The sequence below is a fragment of the Cavia porcellus genome, unplaced genomic scaffold (genome assembly GCF_034190915.1).
Source record: "Cavia porcellus strain 051 isolate PalLab524CR breed Dunkin Hartley unplaced genomic scaffold, mCavPor4.1 scaffold_14, whole genome shotgun sequence".
In the NCBI taxonomy this organism is placed as follows: Eukaryota; Metazoa; Chordata; class Mammalia; order Rodentia; family Caviidae; genus Cavia; species Cavia porcellus.
This window is the reverse complement of record NW_026947497.1, coordinates 6,077,220-6,103,070: the sequence shown is the minus strand read 5'-3', so window position 1 is coordinate 6,103,070 and position 25,851 is coordinate 6,077,220. Positions and strand designations below refer to the sequence as shown.

At 42.0% G+C, this 25,851-nt stretch overlaps 1 protein-coding gene across 5 annotated transcripts in view; it reads right to left on the bottom strand.

Annotated features, from left to right (window-relative positions):
• Gstcd (glutathione S-transferase C-terminal domain containing) overlaps positions 1-25,851 on the bottom strand; it is a 178,855-nt gene that overhangs the window by 34,880 nt on the left and 118,124 nt on the right. For 3 of the 5 annotated variants that reach the window (XM_063260593.1, XM_063260591.1, XM_063260592.1), the window contains 3 exons: positions 14,713-14,846; positions 12,611-12,641; positions 9,797-9,866 (listed from right to left, as the gene is read on the bottom strand). In XM_063260593.1, coding sequence (XP_063116663.1) covers positions 9,797-9,866; positions 12,611-12,641; positions 14,713-14,846 — 235 coding nt within the window. Of the gene's footprint in view, positions 1-5,133; positions 6,734-9,739; positions 9,867-12,610; positions 12,642-14,712; positions 14,847-25,851 lie in introns of those variants that run through there. The other 2 variants (XM_013150586.3, XM_003467982.5) reach the window with 2 other exon arrangements.

Here is a 25,851-nt window from a genome sequence, read left to right as displayed (position 1 = left end):
CCCCAGGTCCCAACCCTGAGAACGTTGACCCAGGAAAGGTAAATACAAAGGAGAATGAGAACAGCAAGTAAGCAATATCAGACACGGCACCAGTGGACATAAAGAGATATCTTCGGGACCTCATAGACGAGTTTAGCCAAGTAAAACAAGATATAAACAGATTAATATAAGAGATGATAAGCACCCCTCAAGCAGACACAGACAGAAGAAGGAACTCAAACAAAGGAGAGAACCATTTGATGAAGGATATAAACAAAATATAGAATACTTGAAGCAGATCCAAAGAGATTACCAGGAAATTAAAAACTCTATGGAAAGATGGCAAATCTGCTTGAAAGAAACTAAGGATAGATTATCCAAAATGGAGGACAGTTTTGCAATGTGGGATTATGAAAGGGAAAACTTTTTAAAAATAACAAGGAAACAAGCAGTAACAATACAAAGGCTAGAAGACGACAAGAGGATCTATAACTTGAGAATAAAGACTGTGAATGAAGAAGCAGGGGTACACACAAAGGAACCACAAAGGTTATTCACAGAAATAATTAAGAAAAACTTCCCAAACATAGGAAAAGGAAATGATATTCTGATGTATGAGGCATACAGAACTCCAGCCACCTACAACCAAAACAGAGCTACAACCAGGCATATAATAATCAAGATCCCAGAAATTCAATATAAGAACAGAATATTAAAAGCTGTTAGAGACAAGAAACAGATAACCTATAAAGGAAGGCCCATCAGAATAATGGCAGACTTCTTGATACAAACCATCAAGTCAAGAAGAGCCTGGAGTGAAATATTCCAAGCCTTGAAAGAAAATAACCTCCATCCCAGATTGACATGGAACACTGTTATGGTGCCCTTCCTGAACATGTGACCATGGAGACAGGAATCCCCCAGCTCCATGGTGAGGACTGTTCCTGTCCAGATCTCCACTGTGAGCATTCTTGAGGAAGGTTCTGGAGGAAAACCCAGCGTGCAAGTACTGAGATCCATGCAGGCTCCAAAACCCATAACATGGGGACAACTGAAGAAGACAACACCGGAGGCCTGCATTCCCATGACATGACAGGCCCTTCCACAAACTCCTGAGAATATTGTTTGTTGCTATCAGGGCCAGTATAGCCTGTACACTGTTTCAACTGTGCAATTACAGAAAGGGGGACCACAAATTCACAATGGCTACTTTTACATTCTTCCCTCAGGGAAGTATAGAGGCTTGGGATGTTTGGTGTCATCTTTTTTCCTGATTTCCCACTATCCCATGGGGATGGACTATCTTCTTCCACTAAGACTAAAATGAAGGCTAAGGCTAAGACTAAGACTACCAAGACTAATGGCAGTCTTTAGCTTTAGCTATGCAAGATCCTTCTTTGCATAAGACAACCTCTGCTCTCTAAGTCATTGATAATGCCCTCGTCAACCAATAAATGCCAAAGTTCTGGCTGCATCGTCTGTTGCTCTTTGTGAACAACTAGCCCAGATCTCTGTTATATTGCCACTTTCTCGTGTTCTTTCTGTCTCTCTTGACATGCACTGTAACATCTCACAGGAGACTGGAGGCTCACTGTGCTGTGCTCTGACAAGTGTGAACATTGTTGTTAGTGGTTTTTGCTTTGCTTTGTTCGAGTTTTCTTTCTCTCGTTTTCTTCATGAATTTCCCAAAGCTTGAATAATCTCTTTGACCTTCAGCCTTGTTTCTAATCTCTTTCTTTTCCTTTATTTCTCCATTTTTCCTTGTATCCCTTTAAAATTCTTTCCCAAGGGCAAAATTGCTCTGTGGATTTTTACTCTATATATCTTTCTGATTGGTTTTAGATTTTGTTACATAACTGTAAAGCTTCTACTTATGGTTAAAATGGCAAATTAATAGTTACCACATTTATCATTTTCTGGACTGTCTTGATGCTGTTATTGCTGGTCATACCACTTTAGCCAAGGTGAAACAGTTGTTGTGATCAGTCATTCCTCCTTGTATGCCAGTATCTTGCCATACTGAGATTGTCTGGGAGGGGGGTGGGGGTCATAAATAATACCTTAGTAGAGTACCAAAGAACTGGGTGGTAGGTCAGACACATACCAACCTTTAATCCCTATAAATAAAAAAGGCAGGATCTTCAGGCAGATCCACAAGCCACAAGCCAGCTATGTGAGGAAGACATCTCTGAAAAGTAACCATTTCCTAAAGAGATCCAGGTATTAGTAACATAGCTACCTACCAAAACAATTTAAAAACATCAATGCAGGAAACAAATTTTAAAAAATGGAAAATGAGAAAACATGGAAGCAAGATACAACTCTATACCTTGACTTTACCCAAGCCAAATCCAGGGGGTACTGAGGTAGAAGAAATCAAAAGGCACCCAGCTGGGCGTTCTTAAATGGTAGCACCAAATATAGCAAAGCAGATGAATGAAAAAGCCATATCAGAAGTAACTGTAGTTTACTAAACAAATGATCATAATGAAGGACAAACTTAGTGGATCTAACATATAAAGATTTTTTAAAAAATGATGAATTTAGGAAAGTGACAGAAACCATGAATGCCCAACATAGGAAAGAACTAGATTCCATCAAACTTTTACTTATATAAAAATGAAAGTGCAAAATGAAAAACAAGCACAGAACATAAATACGATGTCTCAAAATTCTATAAATGTGGTTAAAATTAAATAAATGATTGAGCAGGCCACTCACAGAATATAAATGGCCAGGCTATGTAATTTAAAAAATAAAAACTAAAAGAAAAAGTTTTGCTGATCAAGTTAGTCAAGTTCCTTTAAGAAATGCTGATGTACCCTTGGTGAGTGTGAGCTTGCACCTTTGCAAAGGACTGTCTGGCATTGTGGATCAAGCACTTTAATATATGAGGCAGAATCTGCAAACTTGAAATACCATTTAATGTTTCTGCATCCTCCTGTAACAACAAACAACTCCTCTGAGTGTTTTTTTGGGAAAACTCCTTTCCAAGAGTAACTGTGAAAGTCTGAAGTGCAATAACAGGAAATGTTTGTGGCACATGCCCACCTTCTCGGTGACGGATTCAGTGGAAAGCTCTGCTCAGGGCTGAGGCATTCAGAATCTGTCTAAAGCGGAACATGGTCTTTCTTCCTACTCCTTTCTGTCCCGTTGTCCCTTCCCTTCTCTTCTCCTTCAACTCCACAGCTCACTGGCCACTGTATTACTGGATAAGACCATGCCGTTCCCTTTAAGCTCAGGGCTGTGCCACCTTATTTGGCCAACACAGCGAGGGAGGTGATGTGTACCACCGAATCTGGGCCGAATCTGAACAGCTGCTGGTTGTCTGCCAGCCATTCTTCTTTGCAATGCGACCCGCTGTACTTCTATAGAGGAAGCTTCATCAGGCTGGACCTTGGTGTGAGGATAATGTGGAGGGGTCATAGAAACATAGATGCATAGTTTGAATGAAAAATACACCTGCCTTATGTAAAGGCGTTGAGAAATTGCTATCATAGTTTATCCCAGGCAATCCTGTCAGGCAGGACTGCCAACGAGCTTAAATTGGAATGTTAGTTCTGCCAAAGACTATTCAAATCCAGGAATGCTTTTACTTTGGAACTTAGATTTGGTTTCTGTAAAATGGAATTATGGTATCTAGTTTGTTGGGTCACGGTGAGGATGAAATGACTTAAAAGATTAAACAAATTGTTATTTGTGAAGGTCTTAGAATAATACCTAGCAAATATTTAAGTTTGATACTATTAGTGTCCATTAAACAAAGATATTTGTGTGTATGTGTGTGTAAGTAAAACACAACGAAGTGTTAACACATTGAATTAAATTTTTTTTGGCAGGGTTTACATTTTTTCTTTTCATTTAGCCACATCTTCTAGCTGTTCTACAACAAAACATTTCTTAAGTAACTAAAAACTTCTATCAAAAAGCCCCAAACCATTTTGCTAGCTTTTCAAAGGTTGTAACTTTAAAACATATTGTTTTTTTTAATGATTTCTTTACTGTGATAACTTCTCAGGCACATAGCTAGAAATTCCTTATGAAAATCAACAGAAAAACTGGTTTCAGTATGTGCAATTCTAGGTACAGCAATTTTCTGAACCATGAAGTGGGCAACGCCTGCAGCAAAACTCTTTAGCCTGTGACTAGGTAATCATGCATGTGTGTGCCCTGAATATGGCTTGATTTCCAATATGACTGAAATTTAAGTAAAGATATAAAGTAGTTTATCCATCGATAATCACTCCCCTGGTTCTCTGAGTCAGTCTCAAGGCAAGGAAAGAGTCTGGTTTCTACCAGATTTAGATCTTGCAAGGGGCACAGCCTCCCCAGGCCACTCACTGAGATTCCTCTCCCACAAGGGTCTTCCTGCTGCCTGCACCCAGCCCCCTTTATGGGTGCTGGCTGGGGGGACACTTGGGAGAGATTCACAAGACCCCACAGCAAGCACAACACCTTTGGATTCGCAGCTGCCTGGAGAGCAAGGGCCTTTTCTCCCCTGCTCTGCTGTGATGTGGGCTGCTCTGGGTACTGGGAACTGCAAGAAAAAAGGCTCGGCATTTGCAGCGCACACACCACCAAACAATAAATGATAAATGAAATAAACCCTCTACACTGAAAGTTACAAAATACTGTTGAAATTTCAGGAGAACTAAATACATGGAAAGATCCATTCAAAAGTTCAATATTGATCTAAAGTGAAAATAGTAAAAATCCTAGCAGTAGTTTTTTCTCTGAGGAGGGAGAATTAAAAGCTAATTCTAAGGTTTATGTAAAAATACAAAGAATCTAGTATAGTCAAAACAATCTAGAGAATGGAAAATGAAAATTGGAAGACAAACGGCCTGATGTTTGGATTTTCTGTAAAGTTTTCACAATCAAGACAGGCAGATTAATGCAACAGACCAAAGATTTAGGAATAGACTCATAATACCACCAAATTGGTTTTTACCTGTGTAAGTCAATTGAAAGGGTGAGGGAAAAGATTTTTAAATGATAGTGCTGAAATTATATATTCCTTAATGATTTGTGGAAGATCATAGACCTAAATATAAAAAGGTAGAACAACAAAACAAAACAAAACAAAACAAAACAAACAAACAAACAAAAAAAAAGGTAGGGCCATAAAATTTTATACACACACACAAGGAGAAATCTTCCTAACCTTAGGATAGGTAGATTTATTAGAAAGGACACAGAAAATTGGTACCATATAAGTAGAAAGATAAATCTGATCAAAATCAGAATATTCATTGTGAAAATAAATAGAAGTCACAGGCTTGGAAAATATTCTCAATACAGGTATTTTACAATACATAGCAAATATTATATATTTTATTTTGGTGGTGGTTGTGTGGGTATATACAGACGCCAAATGTTTTCAAATAAAATGCTTAAAAATTTATTACTATGTAGTACATAAATTATAACTCAATTTAAAAAATACTTTGTAAGAAAACATGTTGTATCTATGGACACAAATGATCAAAATTCTCAGGGATAATGGCTAATTATTTTCTTAAACTTTAAAGAGATAAGACTACCAAGTCTCCCTCCCATACTGCCCTATAGTCATTCTTCTATTTTAACTCATGAAGATGAGCAAATTCTCATCTTCTTATGACAAGTGTCCTCTAGGAATTGGAAATATCAAAACCAGTGAAATCCTAAATGGAATAATGTAGGACATACAAAATTAAGTAAGCATGTGAGAGAGGATGTCTTATCTCTAACAATGCTAGTTGGTAAAACAGGTGAATGTGGGCAGAAAAAATTATTCAAACAAGGTTTTGTATCTTCAGAAAAATGTAGGCTAGATTCCCTTTTGCGCGCGCGCGCGCGCGGGGGGGGGGTGTTTCTGGGGATTGAACTCACCACCTCGTGCTTGCAAGGCAGGCACTTATGTCACTCAGCTAAATCCCCAGCCCCTAGGCTAGATTCTTAAAGACACTGAGATTCAAGATTATCTTTATAAATTTGAAATACGTAATCAGTGTATTTACTATTTAGTTAGAATTTATGTCCAAATTCCACATTCCCATAGGGCAAAAATTATCTCTTTACATAAAAGAAAACACAGATGATTTCATTTGATACTTGCTAGTAAAATGCTATACAGAAGTTCTACTAGCCCAGCTCAAAAATAACCACGCTACACCCCTCTGGACTTTAACAGAAAAAGTACAATTATTAAAAGTATAAAACACTCAAAATTCCCACTGAGTTTAATTTCAGTCTCCACACGTGAATATCTCAGTGATTACAAAACAAAAACTGCAAGTATATTATGTGGGATTGAACAACGTGTTGACAAGATCAGGAAAAGCTAACGAATTGAGAAGAAACTGCTTTTCCAGTGCTGGGCCCTCCACTGGTGTCATTCTTTCGGCAGCCGAGATTTCGGGTGTTCTCGGTGTGGAAACCGCAGGCAGCTCTAATCCCCGCCTAACAACATTTCCGATAGGCTGCAGGCCGCCTTTTTTCCCCGGTGCTCCCGTCCCAAGCACAGCGCGCTCCGGATGGCCAGCGCGGCCTCCAGTCATGCCAAGACCCTCACGGAAGCCTCCGGGCCTTCACCCCGAGGTCTCAGGCGCGGCCCCAGACGTGCGCCTGGCTTCCTACACGGGGACCCCCACTATCATGTTGTTTTTGGGAGAGCAGCTCTCCGGCTCCATGGATATCACTTGAACAGTGTAGCCATGCTCTCCTGCCGCTCTGGCACGGTCCAGATCCACCAGGCACATGCACTGTTTTCCTGAAACACAGGCAGATGGTATCACCAGACGCTCCTCCGCCACCAGGGCAATTTCAGTCTGCCTAAGGATGTCTGACTACGCCGAGACCGAAGCCCACGGGATGTGGACACTGTTGTTTACCCCAGTCCTTCCGTTCAGCTGCCTTGTTCAGTTCTTGCCCCATACGGAGAAGGCGATTATAAACACACAACACGTCTCAGATGTATCTGTGCTCATAAAGAACGTTAACCTTTTTGACTGTATTTGTAAGTAAATCTCAAATCAGAACTACAGATTCTATTCTCTACTTTGGTTAAAAGCCCTCTAAATACCTCTCCTCTGTGTTCCTATAAAAACACATCACTTACAAACTTGTGGAAAAAAATCTTGTCCTTGAGAATATCTAAAGTAACCTGCTGACAAAGAGCTATCTGAAAGACGTTTTCCACCTGGAGTTTGCCTGGCCTATGAAGAAATAAGAAATGGAAAGTATCTGAGGAAATTCTAAAACATGTGATAATTATTTCAGGTGGACAGGTAATGCCAAGTGTAATATACTCTTCTTTGCAGAACTCCCCCATTCCTATAAAATAGTGATGCTTACATGTTGTGCAATCTTTCAGAAATGAAACAGGACACCTGGCTAGCAAGTAAAGCAGTTACTTTGTTTTCCCTTGGCAAACATGAGCATCAAACTTGAAAAGTAGCTCAGGAAAAGAAAGATAGGACTTGGGCCTGAATATGCAGAGGTGTGGCTTACTTTATACCTTCAATTGCTCTAAATTCAACACAGTCTCATCTTTTTGGAAAAGGTTACCAACTATGCAGAGCTTCATGCATCTGATTTTCTCTCAATAATTATTATAATGTCTAAACATTTTAAATACAGTAATTTGAGTGGAAATACAGTAATTACAGTGGAAACTGCTATTCTAAACTGTTTTTGGAAGTGAAGACAGATAAATGAAACAAAACTTTTGTGGAGGACAGAATCCTCATAGAATTAAAAAAAAAAAACACTGTTCAAGGTGAACTCAGGAGGCGAGAACTGGCAGACTCAGATGTAAACGATGTTATGCATGTGCTTAAAGGACTGTGCCATACAGAGCAAGCTGCATTAGAATCCACGCTATGCAAGATGTCTACAATTCCACTGAAGCAAAATCACCTCCTCTTTATCAATAGTTACCTGGCTGATGTTCTTTTTCCCTCAAAATGTCCTTATTCAAGACATGTGCAAATGTTCCGGCACTGCCTGCTCCCATGAAGGGAACAGTCTGCCTGAGTGGGATGCTCGGCATTCCGTCGCGCCCCACCCCGGGCTTGTATTTCAGCTCATTTACTCTTGGCTTCCATCCCAGTCTGGTTATTTTTTCTTTTACATTATGTATGACAACTCGTGTTTTCACATGCTTAAGTGTTATCACAACTAAAATTCTGCTGTTATTAGTCTACCTTTGGAGGCCTGGAAGACTTTCTAAAATGTACTCATGGAACACAGAAACAGCACAGGCAGAGACGCAGGCTCCAATGGAATCCACACTCTGATGCAATCTGATGGAACTAATCCCCACCTCCGGGGAGCAGTCTGGCCCAACTGGCTTCCTCCTGGCCTGTGGCAACCTCCCCTCAGTGCCTCCTCTCCAGCTCCACGCTGAGCGCTCAACCTCCATCCCCGTGCAGTACCTGTGACTCCACTGAGCTGTGAGGCTGGATTGTGTCCCTAGACACCATGTCGGGAACTCAAGCCCCACTCAACAGTGTTGGGAAGTGCCCCAAGGAGAGGGAAGCAGGCCGTGAGCACTGAGTGGGTGGCTCGTTGTCACGGGTAGGCTCTTCATAGGACAAGTTTGTCCCTCCTCACATCTGTCTCTTCTCTCTCCCAAGTTAAGGTGGCGTGAAGCCTCACCAGATGCTGCCCTCAGATCCCCTGGCCTCCATGCCTGTTCCTCAGCCTGTGGTCCTCTGCCACAGCACCAGGGTATACTGAGCCACAGGCCCGCTGGAGCTACCCCCGAGGTCCATGGCATTCACTCCGGGAGAGGTGAGCTGCTCACCACTTCGAGGCCTGTGTGTGAACGCCTGGCCACACTAACTTTGCCTTAAAAGTATACAGTTAATTGTTTCATATGCGCCATGGCTCTGAATGCAAACTGATGCTTATTCTGTGCTCAGCCAACCAACAGTCTGCTTTCTGGGGCCCTCTGGATGACAGTGGTAGCTGGGATTCTGGAGGACGCGGGACAAGGTCCTACGAGGGGCGTCTCTGAGTAATTCTCCAGACTCATGTGGTTTTACCCATTGACCTTCAGCCCTGATTCTAGAAACTTAGCTTCTAGGGGGACCCCAGTGTGCTGAGCAGCAGTCCTGCAGGAGCGAGCACGAGCTTCAGGTCTAGAATCAGATCACCTGCGCTCACGGTGCACCTCTATCACCTGCCACAGGAGGAGCCTCAGGTAAACTCAGGTCTGCTTCTTTCATCATCAAAGCGTGGCAGTGTGCTCCCCATAAGCACGTTCGTGCGTGTTTACTGAGATACTAGGTGAGGGCGTGTAACTTAGTGTCCAAATGCAGTCTGGATTATTTTCTAAATGTGATTTCGTTTTCCTGAAGTCTTTCATAAATCAAAACTTCATAAATCTGAAATACTTCTGTTTTTCTCATGTAAGCAGTACTTAATATTGTGAATGTTGACTATATTTGTCTTGATACATAATTTTTTTTCTGAGAAACACGACCCTTGTTTATACTTTTTTTTTACATGGATTTTGGCATGTGCATGGACTTTCCTATCTTTATTAATGTCTTTTGTGCCTTTTGACAGATCCTATAGCTGGTTCATAACAATAAGAAAGCTATTCTCGTCAGTATGCAAGTACTGAAAATGTATCCAAAGATAACAACCCAAATGGGATGAAATGTTACTATAATTACAAGGCTGTCTTTAACATGGAGTAAGTTTCCCGGGAAGAGCAAACTCCTGTCTCTTGTTGATCCATGAACCAGTGCTGCCCAGCCAGACTCACCTACCCACCGAGGCAGCGTGCCTGGCCCTGCAGCAGCTGCCCCGTGAGAACACGCACCTATGAGCCTCCGCTGGGGCGGGAGCTGGACCGCTGTCTGATCTGCAAACCTGCAGAGAATCATGTGTTCCTAAAAGAAAAGGCAATGGAATACAGGCTTATTTTAATCTTCTGCTTTAAAGTTGTAAAAACAAACAAAAACCAAAAGGAAAAGAAAAAACCTACCTCATTTTTTCTGAAGTTCAACTGAGTAAAATACAAGACAGATAGTACTTCTGGAAAAAGCAAAGTCTGAGAAAATGGTACCCATTTTCAGTATTTCAGGGTTATGAAGTTCTGAGTTATGGAAGACTTCCCTTTGCACACACTGCTCTTCAGATGCAGCGCTTAAGAACAGACACACAGGGGATCCGCAGGGTTTGCCCCACTATTTTTGCCAAAATGGACCAAAATATTTTATGGCTACTATGTGTTCAATTAGAAGACCAACAGCTCACTTACATTTCTGCCTTTATAAAATCTACTTGACTCTCCTGACCCCGGCTCCTGTATCACCCATGGGAAAGGACGCCATGCATCTCGACACCTGTGGCTCTGGGGCTCCTTGGACACTGGAGAGTGCTGGGCGCCCTGGGCTTCCTCCAGCCTCCTGCACCTGGTCCCTTCGAGAGGGCAGCCTGGTGCTCTCGCCCTCACTGCCACGGCTCCGAACGGCCCATCCCTTTCCACTGTAAGACAGCCAGCCCCAAAGGAGACCTGAGCAAAGGGAAGGCCGATTCTTACTTCTGCCTGTCAGTTTTAGGAGTATTTCTTTAATGGAGGGAGAAAGGCTTTAAAGGATGAGAGTTGATCTTAAATCTGCAAACAGCCCAAGGAGCACGGTTAGGCACAGCTGCAAAGACTGCAAGGCTCCTGGACACCACTCATTCGGAACAGCTGTGGGTCCCAAGGGTGCAGGTAACAGCACCTGTAGGCTCGGCAAACTGGTGGAACTCAAATTTGTCATTCATCCTCAGCATGTTGGCGTGAAAATTTCAGCCTCCATTTTTACAAGTAAGGTAAGAGATATAATTGTGTCAATTTTAAAAGTGGGGATGCATTTGCCTCAACTTTCATGCATTTAAAGAACTGTCATGCTTACTGTAAAATACAATGGCAGGGGGTAGGGAACTAATGAAATGATTTGAATGAATAACTTTTACTACATTCCCACAGATTAATTGGCATCAATAAGGAGACAGAAGAACTTAGAATAATGCGATCTGAAGAAAAGGCAAATACAAGCAAGCAAGTCCTCCGTCTTTGTGTTTCTAAACCAAGATTCACCATTGATAGGGAAGTCAATCACGACCTCAGGTGGATGTGGTTCTCTTATTTATAGTTTTTTTTTCTGGGAGGGCACCTTACACAGCAGGTACTCAGCAACAATCTCTGGCTAAATTTCACTTTAGAGAAAAACATTTTCCAAATGTTTTTCAAAACTATCTGGGCCTTACATCCCTTTCATTCTACCCACCAGGCCACACATTCTGATGCAGATAAAAGCAGCTAATCAAGCATGAGGTGTCACCTTGACACAGCACCCAGGGAAGACTTCCTGCAGCGGCAGGGGCCTAACAGCTTTGGGGAGCAGGGGAGGAGGAGGCATCAGTGGGGACCCTCGAGAGCATCTGCTCCCTGGAGCAGTCTGTGAGCCCCACGTCTACTCCTGCGGAATTTTACACCTTTTTCCAGACAGTGAGACTGTGGCTCACCTCCTCGCTATCCCCATTCTTTCTCTAGCAGTGCTTTAGGAGAGAATGAAAAAGAAGGATCCAGGCAGAGCTGTGTGAGAGAAAGTGGAGGTACTGTATTGCAAATCAGATGCAAATAAAAGTTGCCGGAGACCTAATGTTTCTCTCCAAATCTTAAATTTGCTAGGATGTGGCAGTATTTAATCTGACAGTGATATGCAGCATATTCATGAGGAGGGAGAGGTGGAGGAAGGCCTGGCTGGGGTGTCCCTTCGGAAGGAGGAAGAGCGAAGTGGGTAGAGCCACTGAGGTGTTCGGAAGAACGCGCTGCGGTGCTGTACTTCACAAGCTCACTGTCAGGCGGGGAACACCAAATTCCTAGAATGTAGGGGCTGGTCTAAACCGAAAGTCTGCAGAAACTGGGAGTCACTGAAATAAAAATCCAAACTAATTTATCATGTTTCAGTGGGATTGTTCACGATTTCTCTGGAGGGTTATGACTCCACCCCATCATCACAGGCAGCCTTGGCTCCAGACTAGGGCTGGCAATCTATGGGGCAGGACCTGGGACCTGCTTGGGAGTGGCCTGCAAGTTCATACAGTTTTTATACTTTAAGAAGGTTCTAAGCTGACAACAATGACAAGGACAGTGAAGAAGATAAAAGAGGTTTGTTTGTGGCCAGCAAAGTCTGAAGTGTTTGTTATCTGCCACTTTACAGAAGAATTTTTCTCTATTCATGATTATCTTTCAAGCTTGGTTTTGAGTGAGCACCTTGAAAGACACACAGCCTCCCTGCAGGGCCAGCCCACCTGTACTTGCTGCATGGGCACTGGCCTCTGCTCACTGCTGGGGCTCAAGACTGCCTTTCTTTTCAGAGTCAGGCCTCTGAAACGTTCTGCCAGCATCCAGCAGGGTGCAGTAACTCGTTAGCCTGAAAGGAGGGTGACTGCTGTGGCCCCTCACCAGCTCTGTCAACACGGCAGGCGCTCATCTGGGTGGGTCAGAGCAGCGAGGGCCCTGTGAGATGTGCACAGGCATGCACACATGCACGTCGGGCACACGCTCCATCAGACACTTGGGGGGAAACGTAAGAACAGGACGGAGTATATGAGGAGGACATCCAGAGCTTTTTCAGGTTACCTTGTATGATAACGTTTTCTTGAACTGTTCACTGAAATGGAAAAGAAAATAGAATTAGTCATCATTCTAAAAATGAAGCACATCAAATAAATGGATATACATATGTGTATATTATGCCTGAAGAATACAACATGCAATTTGAAACATGTGAAAAGAGAAAAGCACACAATCAGTGTCACTAACTTGGAAGTGTGTCTTTCACAGACTGTTTACTGTTAAGAGGAGTGTGGCCATTATTTTTCCCCCTGTCCTCATAGGGACAATGGACTCTGGTGCAGCCCTGTGGGAGTCAGATCATCCCCAAGAGGTGGTGAGGCCAAGGGACCAGGGCCTGCAAAGAGGCCCAGCTCCTCTGTGCTCCAGGGAAGGGCGGCCACGCAAGCCACGCCTGGTGCTGGCCAGTGAGGACAGTGGCAGGGACACGGCGGGGGGGAGGCAGGCTTAGTGGTTTGGTGACTGGAGGCGAGAGGGTCCCCACGATGCCCAGGCAGGGGTTAGTGGTCTGGAAGCGTAAGATGGGATGAAGCAGGGGTTGGGGGAAGAGCTCTGGAGTACTTGGTTTGCAGATGAAAAAGTCACACTCGCCAGCAAGTTATTTAGCCAGATGTCAAAACATCAGAAAACAAAAAGGTGCAAGGGTACCAGAAGACCAGCACTGTCACAGCTCCTCAAGGCAAGCACACGTCCCATGAGCACTCTCTAGGGACTGCTCTGGCCCTCACTCTTAACTGCAGCATTCAAGAATACACACCCGTACATACTGAATTTATTTACACCAACTATCTTGTTGGAATGAGCACTTGTTATGACGTTTTAGAAATGCTTTAGCAATTCCTGACTCTCATCCTTGGTGATTGAGGGAGGTCTAACACACGCACAAAAATCAACATTCTAAAGACATTCGTTCCCAGGGAGGGAAATATCAGCAAATCAACAGGGACATGAAGAAGTCGAAACTAAATCAAGACATTTAAATCAGTTAAGTGAGAGACTGAAAAGTGAACTTAGCGTTTTTTAGAATTTTTATAGAGTTAGATCTAAAATTTTCTTAGGAAGATACAAAAATATATAGTTTATCAGTATAGATTTAGAATGAGATTTTGATGGTAGAATTCAGCCTTAAATTATATTTTATTGTTTGCTTTTTAATAGTTCTTTTTTTCTCAACTAGTTATGAATTATTATAAGGACAAAACAAAAAGATGGCTACTATTTACATTTTATTTTACTTATACGGAACCTTGAAGTATGTATTCTAAAGGAAATCTTTTGAAGTATCCTAGATTTAATGTGACTGATCGAGATTTTTGAACATGCTATAGGGCAGCCTTTCAAAGCTAACATGGGTTAATCAGCAGAAGCAGCTGTCAGCAGGTGCAGCCTCGCCAGAGGAAGCAGGCCACTGGGAGCAACCCTTGGGCAGGTGGGCCCTGTGCTGGCCCCTCCCCCTGCCCTGCTCCCTGACCACTCCAGCCAGGACAACAGCCAACTGACCATGGGCTGAAATCCTCTAAACCCTCAGCCCAAATGGATCTTTCCTCCTTTCAACTGTTTCTCTCAGGTGCCTTGTCTCCTGAAGGAAAGCTAACACAGTACTACTTAACATGTTATTGCTCCTACTGTTAGAGCAACAGTTCACATTATTGAGTGCTTTCTCTAGTCCACTTGTAAGCAGTACATATGTCATTATAAAAATTGTTACTACTGTACATTGTTACTATTTTAACCTTTACTTTAAATGAGAAAACACAGGCAGAAAAGAAATAAGTAACTTGCCTGTGTTTAAGCAACTTGTACAATGAGAAGCAATCAGCATTTGCCCCTGGGAAATACCTCTGTGTCCTGGACACGTCCCTGTTGTACTCTACTGCTTCTTAAAAGTGATGGTTTTAATTTTACTTAGAAGACTCAGACCTCTAGACGGACTCACTCGACAGCCAGAGCTGGAGCAGGGGAGGGTCAGGACAGACATGGAGGAGATGCTCTTCCCATGCATTTATAAACAGTACTCGGCACTGGGGAAGGAGTCAGTGGCCTCAGAATGAGACCTCCTTGTAACTTTTTTGTATGCTGGTGTCTTAGATAAGAGTGTTAGAGTTCACCTTTTTGGAAAATTAAACTTCGAGGTGTTCTGAATGAAGCCGTAACAACAGGGGCAGGTGACAAAGGAAGCACGGGTTTTGATGCAGTGTTCAATCACCATGTCTGTTGCCACGCCACAAGCGTGCAAGGCCACCTGGAAGATAAAACCAGACCTTCGTGTTACGTCCTTTAGCCAACAGGGCAACTTCTGCACCTTTTTAAAAAAATTTGTGACCCATTTCCAGGAGATTGCAAATTACCTGAGTATCATTTCTCATTAGTTTAAATAGTCCTTATTTGGACACACTGAAAGGTTACTTAGCTATTCATATTAAGAAAAGTAAGCCAGGTTGAGGGCTGAAAAGGAATATTGTAAATAAACCTTAAGTCACTCAATGAGAAACGCAATGCAGTGTTAGCTGTGGAAACAGAACACACTTGGGGAGCTCTGGTAGCACTCTGGCTAATTATTTCAGTGTAGCTGTAGCACTATACGAAGAGCAATAAAACTGAAATGGAGATTTCTAGTCTAGAATTCCAGTTTGCTGTAGCCCTCGGGCTCCTTGGAGTTTAACTACTTCAGGCCTTTTTTCAACTGGAAATTATAGCTAACAATTCTTTTGCAAAAGTGAAATAAAAATGTATATGGAAGCACTTCGATAATTCTGCATGAATATGACAATATAAAAATGGTAAAGTCATCTTCATGTAGCACCATTCTAGGCGTACACAGTATTTTCACATAATAATCTTTACCACTGAATGATGAGTTGCATAACTACTGTCAAGGGGTCACTTTAAAAGGAAAGACTGATGGGCTGGAGATTTAGCTCAGCAGCATAAGCGCCTGTTTTGCAAGCAGGCAGTCGTGAGTTCGATCCCCGGTACCGATAAAAAGGAAAAAGACAAAAAAAAAAAAAAAAAAAAAAAAAAAAAAAAAAAAAAAGAAAAGGAAAGACTGAAACTATTCATTAGAATAATGCACAGAGCAGCAATAACTCATAAATGTAACTTAGAAATAATCCTAAAGTGTTTTCAAAGCACACATCCTTATATGTATTTATACTTATTATAATCTAAAATACATAGTTATGAAAATTATCAGGCTAAATAAGCCAAACTGGGACTCTATGAAGAAAAATCAGAGGTGGGGAACATCTGCAGAAAAATGTTCAGATCTCAAATTCATTTGAGACAGAGACAAATTATACTGACCATTATTTTTCTCTTCTAGGCAGGGGCTCTCAGACTGAAGAAGTTTCCTGGAAGCTTGTGTATGGTAAAGTATTCAAGGTTTGCATTCAAAAGCTAAAAGCAATACTCTACTTAAAAGAGAGGACAGCCCTCTCAGCCCTGGTGAATCCTCCCTGCCTTGAGGACTGGCACGGGCCACAGAGAACTCAGTCCCCACCCCGGTGGCCATCACCGGAAACCTCTGGAAGCGCCATTCAGCGAGGGCAGCATGACAGCTGGGGAGTGGGGATAAAGATCCTGCTTTCCACAGCCACCTTAATTAGGCAGCTTTGCAGAGTAAAGAGTAAGGCTGATTTTATTTTCAGAAGGAGGGGAGAAAATCTCATGTTAATAGTTTTGAATGCAAAACTATTTGCAAGGGAGCCAGAGCTAGACAGACACTGGCCAGGTGCCCCTGCGCAGGCACTGTGCCGGGATGGCACACCAGTCACCCACACTCGCCACCACCCTGAAAGAGTATACGACCCACAGTTTACAAGGCAGGAAACGACAGCATGGAGAAAATGAGAACTCGCTCACAATGAACAGTTACTTGCGCACAATTCCATCAGGATGCTTCTGGCTCCGATTGGGAAAAGTTCAGACAACTGATTTGCTACATATAGAAGAATTAATTTCTTTGTCTTAACTCAAAATATTTACTTGATGGATTTTAGATGTAAAGTATTTTACTGCTTCCCATACTCCTAATTCCTACTGTCATCAAATGTAGGTCAAAAATAATAGACAAGGTGGCTCATGCCTGTAAGCCTACCACTCGGGAGGCTGAGGCAGGAGGATCGTTGCAAGTTCGAGACGAGCCTAGGCTACAGAGTGAGCTCAGGCCAGCCTGAACTGCATAGAGACACCCTGTCTCAAAAAGACAAAACATCAATCAATAAACCAAATAAATACAAAATAATACACAAGTAGTGAAGAAAGATATAAAGGAAAAGAACTATTTGAATATAAAATTTAGCACACAAGAAAAGTAGCATTTCAAACCAGGGAAGAAAATACTAACTTTTCAATAAGAGATGTTGGATTAACCTGATAGCCACAGAAAAATAAAAAGCTAAATGTGCTGTGAGGAGGTAGGCCTTGGGTGGAGGTGGCCCCTGGGGTGTGACCTGGAAGGATGGCCTGGATCCTTATTCCTAGTTCTTCCCTTCTTTCTCTGCTTCCTGGCTACCATGAGTTGAGCAGCTTGACTCTGCCAGGCCCTTCCACCCCTGTTTCTGGCTCTAAACCAGTCAAACATGGACTGAAACCATGACCCCAAATGAATCCCTCCTCCATTAAGCTGGGAGTCTGAGTGGTTTGTCCCCACAACTGGAAAGTGGCTGAGACACACTTTGGTACCAGGAGTGCGGTTGCTCTGTGATTGTACCTGTGTAGGCAGTTTAGAAGCCTTTGGATTGTGGAGGTGTGTGCTAGACAAGTCTTACAATGCTGTGACCAGTGGTGATAGGTGATTCCTGTAAGTTCTCAATGTGGACAGTAAACCCACACTCAGGAAGTTACACTTAGGAAAAAAGACACTACTGGCAATTGGACTAGAAGTCATGTAGGTCACACCCTGGCAGAAAATCTGTCGTCATTTTGCACATGTCCTATGACTCTATGGGAAACCAAGATTAAGAAAGGTAGATTTAATCTGGTGGAAGAAATTTCGAAGCCACCCAGGCTGTAACATGGGTGCTGCTAGTTGCTTTTAGTCAGATCTTCAGTGAGAATCAGGAGCAAAAATAGATGTGAAAAAGTTGCATTTTCATTAGAAAAGACATGCCTGCAAAGTTGTGAGCTTGAAAGGCATGGTTGTTGAATATATTAACATTTTGTTAATAAACTACAAGGATAAAAATATGAGATATAATGATGTGTTAGGCAGAATTATCCTCTAAGTGTCTAATTCCTAAAACCTACAAACAAGGCAAAAAGGATTTTGCAGATGTGATTAAAGTTTGGTCTTCAGAATAACAAGATAATCCTTGGTTACATGGGTGGATTTAGTCTAACTGCACAAGGCCTCAAAAACAGAAGATTTTCTCAGGGAGGAATTTAGATAGATAAGATAGAAGCAGGAAGCATTAGAGGTCTGAGTCACCAAAAGGACTTGGAACCCCACTGCAGGCTTTCATGGTGAGGGAGGCCACAAGCTAAGGAATGTGAATAGCTTCTAAAAGCTGAGAAGGACTCCTGGCTTTCAGCCAGCAGGAACCTTAGTCCCATAACCAATAACCTAAGTAGCCTCAAAATAGCTTCTACTTGAGGACCTTGAGAAAGAGAGTCCAGGCAATATATTGATGTTGGCCTTGTGAGAAGCCAAATGGAAAAACTAGTTAAGAAGATCTAGACTTCTAATCCACAAAACTGTTAGATAATTTGTGTTATTTTAAGATTTCTAGTAGTTTTTGGTAATTTGTCAAACCATAAACAGAAAATGAATTCAGATGAAAGCCTTTAGACTGTATGCTATGTGGCTCACATTAAAACATTTTAATTTCTATGCCTTCTTTCAATAATGATTAAAATAACTATCTAGGGAAATTTGAACTTTTTTTTTTGGCACTGTGGGAATTAGAATCCAAGGCTTCAAGCATGCTAGGCAAATGTTCTACTACAGGGCAGTATCCTGATTTCAAGATTTTATTTTTTACAATAGTTTTAGGTTGACAGTACAACTCAGAAGAAGATAGGCACTTCTTATATACCTTTTATATTCCCCCTTGAGAACAGATTTCCTTATTATCAATAGCCTGGACCACAGTTGAGCATTGTTAAAAGTGGTTGACCTACACTGAGAGACCATTATCACATTAGGTTCCGTCTTGGTGAGGTACATTCCATGGGTTTTGATAAATGTGCACCAGGTGTTCATCCCTCAGTATTAAAGTGTCTTTTCACTGTCCTGAAAATTCTCTGTGCTGCTGCCTACTCATCCCACCCCACCCCACCCCACCCCACTCCTGGCAATAACTGACCTTTTTGTCTCTCAGCTCTGCCTTTCCCAGGAGATCACACAGGCAGAGTTGTTCACTATATAGCCTTTTCCTATTAGCTTCTTTCACTTGGTAGTGTTTGAGATTCCTTCCTGTCTTTTCATGGCATGATGGCGCATATTTGCAGGCTGAATAATAGCCTATCATGGGTGGACTATTTCATCCACTTACCTACTGACAGGCCTCTTGGCTAATCACACAGTTTGCAACTGTGAATAAAGCTGCTATGAACATCTATGTGAATGTTTTGGGTAGATGCAAATTTTAAAGTCCTTTGGGTAAATAACAGGAGCAATTTCTTCAATTGTATGGTACGAGTAGTATGTTTAGTTTTCCAAGAAGCTGCCAAACTGTCTTCCAAAGTGGGCTGTACCATGCTGCATTCCCACTGAAGGGTTATATTACTTCACATTTTTTCCACCATTTGGTGTGGTCAGTGTGCTGGACTTCGGCCCCTCTAATATGTGTATAGCAACCACTTATGATTGTTGCATTTTGCATTTCTCTGATGATATATGATACAGTACTTTTCATATGCTTCTATCTCTGTATTTTCTTTGGTTAGGTATCTGATAAAGTTTGGCCTATTTTTCAGTTGGGTTGTTTCTGACAGCTCAATTTTAAGAGTCCTTCATTTTGGCTGAGAGTCTTTTATCCATTGTTGCATATGTCCTCTTTTCTCCCACGTGGCTTTTGTTTACTTTTTCAGGGACGTCTTTTGAAGAACAAGTTTTTTAACTTTAATGAATTTTTCTTTCTTAGGTAGTCCTTCTGATGGTTGGTAAATCATTACCACATCTAGTGTGTTCAGATTGCTACCATGTTATCTTTTAGAAATTTTATTGGTTTTTTTTTGTTGTTTATTTTATTTTATTTTTATTTTTTGTCTTTTTCGTTTTCATCGGTACCAGGGATCGAACTCACGACTGCCTGCTTGCAAGGCAGGCGCTTACGCCGCTGAGCTAAATCCCCAGCCCCCAGAAATTTTATTGTTTGATCAAAGTTTCTTTTAGGTCTGGGATCCATTTTGAGTTAACTTTATGCAAGGTATAAACTCCATATCGAGGTTATTTTGTGTAGGGGTGTGTCCAGTTGCTCCAGCATCATTTGTTGGCAATTCTTTCTTTTTTAAATGATTATTTAACAGCTCTGAAAGGTTCACCAGTGTTACCCTGTGGTAATCACCATTTCATTTTGTTTCTATGACTGTTACTACTTACCTCATATAAGTCGTTACAAAGTATTAGTCTTTTGTGAGTGGCCTGCTTTACTTAGCACAGAGCCATCAAGGTCCATCAAGGTTGTACTGTGGAAGAATGTCTTTCTTTCCACAGATAAATCATATGTATCTACCACACCTTGTTTACCCTTTCATCTATCAGTGCATCTGTGGATTGCTTATGCTTCTTGGTTGCTGGGATTAATGCTGCTGTAAATATGTCTATGGAAATATCTAAGTCGGCATTACTTAATTTGCAGAACTGCAGCACAGAAAGGTGAAGTAACTTATTGAAGGTCATACAACAAACTGAGGGCCCCAAGTCAGTTTGGGATCCTGGTATCAATGTTTTATAAATATAATGTTCTCATTTTATTCATCTCACTTGCTCAGTAGTTTTCTAGAATTCCAACATCATAAGTCACCAGGCATGTATTTACATTCTCCTAGATGTCAACCTCAGATAGGTCTTTTTCTTGACTTAATGCATTAGTTTCTTTCTAGTGCAATGTGTAAAGCACTTACTATTTCCGTTCCCCATGAGGTCACCTTGTCAGTGAACATTCCAGATAAACTAGGAGACTCAAAGTCTGACTCCAAGGCTCACGCCCTTCCACGGGGTCAGGCCAGGCTTCCTCCATCATCTCAAGAGCCTCTCTTTTGAAATTAAGAGCTTCTGTGTATCACCTTTAGGTTCACCTCTGAATTATGAGGGAAAAACAAGTGAGTTGTGTGCTAATCACATATTTGGTTCTACATCATGAATTTCTTATCACTTACCCTTATTTGGTATATATACTGAGTTCCTATAGAAGATAAAAACTGAAGTTATAACTGTATCTTGTGGCCAACGTAATGCATATTCTAAAGTGAATGTAAATACTTTCAAACCAGATATATATGGTAAAATTCACAGATTGTAAATTAAACAACTTTCCTGTATATTTTATTTCAGTTTATCTATGTACATCATAAAAGTTCTAAGTATCATTTTTAACCTACTGTGTGAATCATCAAGATAAAACTGAATGATTTACATAGTGCCCACATGTGCAGTAGTACCTGAAATAAATCACCCCTCACTCTCATCATGCCTTTCAGCTGGTGGCTTGTGAGGCAGGACTGCCCACAAGTGGGCAGAATTCTCTAAGGATGAAGGGTATATATACAGAGGACTCTCAGAGGAGGGTATGCTGATTCTGGGTAGAAGGCCCACTTTGGCAGGTAATAAGCCTGTGCTTTCAAGATGCCCCCAAGGCTACAGGTTTATGATTCTGACAGGTTCCCGGTTCTCCTTACTTATCAAGGCTCATTTAACGTCTACAGAGCCTTTCCAAGGTCACACTATGCTTACTGCTGTCCCCCGCTTAGCAAATGAAGAATCCGAAGCTCAGCAAGGGGAAGGGGCTGGCTCAGGGTCACAAGCGGTGGATTTAAACTCAGTCTCTGACTGCAGCCCACATTACCCCAGTTCTTTAGGTGTGTGGGGAGGTGAACAGCCACTGACTCAAGCTCTGGCTCTCACGTGAACTGCTGCATCCTCCCTCCCTCTGGAACCTCCAGCTCCCTTCCCGTACAGCAAGAACTGAATGATCTCCCAGCTCGCGCCCCTAAGTTTTCATGCTGTAATACTGTAAGCAATCAGCTTTAAACTTCAAGCAATGCTAAAAGGCATGGAGTTACAGAGCCTCATTCTGTACAGACTCCTTCACAGCAATCTGGCTGTTGAAGAATTGCTATCTCTTGATCTATAAATATCAGATATTATTTATTGCATTTATTTTATAGAAGATGGCATCTTTTGCCAAAATATACAGCCTCTACCTTTTCCCCAACAATATAGTTTTCCACTGTGTAAAAACTGACAAAGCAGAACTCAATTTTCTTTCCTGCAGACATCTTTCCAGGGTCTTCTGCCTTTTACCTAAAATATGAACTCTGCTTTCTGGACTATGGTCCAGCTGCAGTCCGGAGGCTCCTTTCCCAGCAGATGAATGCTGCCCTTGACCCTCTCTTATGTTTGGTACCCCCTTCTTGTGTTTCTTGTTTTCACAAGGCACATCAACTAGTTTGCTGACGAGGGGTCCATACTATGCATATTTCCTTGAGAGCTCAAGTATGTGGAAATTTTACTTTACTTTCATACTTAATTGGTGGATTGGACAGAACTTCAGATTGGAAAGCAGCCTTTAGAATTTTACATGCATTTTTTTACTACCTTCAAGCCACCTGTGCTACTATTATTACATATGGCAATGTTGTGATTCTAAATTATTGATGTGACCTGTTTTCTTATTCTGGAAGTTGGTCAGAAATTCTTGTCATCCTTGGTGTTCTGAAGTTTCATCATGTACTTTGGTTTGGATAATTCTTCAGTGAAGTTTTAAAGTCAAAACAAAGTATTAATATACCTGACTATGGGTCCCAATATCATATTAAGAGATTTCAGAAAGAACTAGGATATCTTGAAGGGAGCTTCTAGACAGAAATGATGCGATGGAAATGCCAGTTTCTGATTTAATGAACACATCTTTTCTCTTAAATTAGTTCTTTGATATTTTCCTTCCTACCCCTTTATCTATCCTTTTTATGTTTCCTATTACTGAGGTTGTGGTTGGATTTTTGAACTGAATCTCAGTTTTTAAAATTTCTTCTTTCCAGTTTTTCTTTACTGTGTTTTTTCAGGTGACAGCTATGTCTCACGTCCCTTCCATCTCCAGCCATATGTGAATTTGATCTTCTGTCCACTCCTCGCTCTTACTCTTTTTCTTTCTTTACTGGTTTACATCCCAGATCCTTTTTTGGGAAACTTTTCACTAAGTTGTCTACGATGGGCTCAATCTTGCAGTCCTGCCTCAACCTCCCAGAGTGCCAGGATTATAGAAATATGTGACAATGCCTTCCGTTTTCTCTCTTAACACTTTAAAATTTTGTTCATTTTGTCTAACACATCGTTAACTTCCACGAAACCCTATTTTATTCTCTAACCACCCAATCATTCCCAGTGTATTCTTGTTTCATTGGTACAATACTCAACACTGTCTCCGAGCTTCCCCTAAAGAAGATCCTTTGTCACATTTCTTGCTTTGGCCTCTATCTTCCATTTTGGTTGTTTCCAATTTTGGCTGGTTGGTTCATATTAGTCAATCACCAAAGAGTTGACTGGAAGTTCTTAAAGAGAGACTAAAGCTAGGCACCTAGTGATTGGCTTGGCAAATAGCTAGGCGGTTTAAAAAAAAAAAAATTACACCTATAGTATCTGTAGTTCTCTTCTCTCGGGATCGTTCTCTGTAAACGAGATACTTTTAATCCTACTGATGGAGCAAATGAATCTGGTTTCTGAGGCTCTGGAATTGGAAGGCAGAGGGGCAGGGGAGATCCTTGCTTCAGGTGGAGGGTGTTTTGTGTGTGTTCTTATTAAAATTTTTTTTTTACTTTTAAGATAGTAAAATAAAAGACAGAACAAAGACAGAACAAAGCCAATCAAGACAATGCAGTGAAACTGAAACGACTTCAGAGTGTTGTGGCTTGGCATAACTGACGCCATCTTGAGCCCTGCATTTAACTACTGCCCTGTATTTGACTCAGAAAAATGGAAAAGTACTCAGGTATAAGTCCCATGAGAAAAGCAGAATGAGCTGTATCTACAAGAGAAAAATTAACCTGCTCAACAAAAGCAGCAGGATACAGGTGTGAACTAAAAATTAATGAAAGATTCAAACTACATTGTTTCCAACAGGATGTCTTTTGTGATTCTCTCTTTTAAAAATTCTGTTACTTCCCAGTTTGGGGCCACTTGCTTGTGAAAGGATTTTGCCCTCAATAGGACATTATGGAAGTGAGAGGTGGAGCCAAATGACATTTACTTGGGGTCACTTTCCCTTTACTTGTGGCAGGAAAAGACTCCAATCAGCTACTCGCGCATCAGCGATGCCACCTTTAGGCACCACCCCAGCCCAAAGCTGTATGTATGCCCCTCACACGTGTCCAGCAGAGAAAGCCAGACCCCCAGTGGTCATGAGGTTTCTCCTCGCATTCTTTAATTCCTCATTTCTCAACACGAGGGAGCTGCTCAACTTTTCGCCACCAGCCGTCAAACAACACAGGCCTAATTCATTACCTCAGGTGAGCCAACCTCTGTCCGAGGGTTTCTCCATGACCACAGGCCGGGCTCACACTGGACTGCCCATTCCTGGACTGGATAACCCCTGGACTGGGGTAGCAGTTCTCACGTTCCTTAGACAGTAGAAGGCAGAGCCGTTACTGTGGTCCTCTGGGACTCCACTCATGCCCTTTCGGTGACGGACAGGGGGCACAAGTTGGAATGTTCAACCGCATATCCAAAAAAAATAGGTGATGACCTTTTTTGGTTAGCCATGGTCTGGCTTTAGGCTCCTTTTTTTTTTTTTTTTTTTTTTTTATTTAAGAGGAAAAAGCGAAAAACACAAAACAAAACAAAGCAGTGTAAGGTTACACATAATACAGAACTACAAAAAAAAAACATAACAGTAAGAAATCACCTGTTAATAGATTACATATTATCATCTTGGAAATAGTTGCTCAAATCACAGTATCAAAGAATACAAAGTAGACATTCAAACAGAGAGACTGCAAACAGCTGTGTTCAATGATCCAAAAACATTAATATAATCAGCTATTTAACAGCCCTATACACACTTGCTGTTATAATAGAGCTCTTTTTTTTTTCCCTTCCTCTCTTTTTTACAACAAAATTTACACATTTTGGATTTTATTACTCCTTAGTTCTTTTTTTTTGGGGGGGGAGAGAATTCGGTTATAGGAAATACTTTTTTCTCTCCCCCCAAAAACACACCTCGGGGGTGCCTGGTTCATAACCTTGGTACCCTTGGCCTAAAGAAAATCTTAAGAATTAAACAATTAACCTTTTACTGCCAGGAGGTTTGGCCGACCTACAAACTTAATGGTAGCTCGTGGCCTAAAGAGGGGTCGTTTGATCCCTGTATTCTCAAAAATTTATATAACTTTTATTACACTGGCGACAAGTTAGCAGAAGTTCCGTATGTACAGGCTTTTCTTACCCTAAGAAGGTGCTCTTCTCTCATTAAGTCATGTACACCTGCTCAAATATTTTTAGCTAGCTCTACTGCACCACAAAATTTCGCCTCCTGCTCTCAAGAGCCCTTAGATAACGTGACCCCCATCTTTAACCCCCCTCATCCCCAAGATCAAATCCCACAGCCTTTTCAGCCAAAGGTTTCTGTACCCGCCGTGCTGTCCTCTCCTCCTCGCTCCCCCAGGGCCTCCGACCCTTCCCCTAGGGTCTCTGACCCTTCCCCTAGTGTTTTACCCCGGGCTCTGATTTCTCAATTCCCCACCGGAGCCGCCTGTCCTTTGGGCTCTTTGTCTCCTTCCCCTGTGTCAGCATCTCCTCCGCCAGCTCACCATGCTCAGTCTCGGGCGTTCTAGCCTTCTGGCAGGCTATATGGTTGCTGCAGCTTGCGTGGAGGACAGCCGCTATCTTACAGCCCTCTGCTACGTGGCAGGGCACTGCCATCTTGGGACGGGTCTCATGGTCAATGGCTACCCTCTTGTGGCTCCTTGTGTGATCAGTAATAGACACCCTACTGCGGGTCACATGATGACTCACTGCGCTGCAGGCAGCGGCTGGATCGCTGTGGAGCACAAGATGATGCGCCAGCAGCCTGTGTTTCCTTGTGTCATGG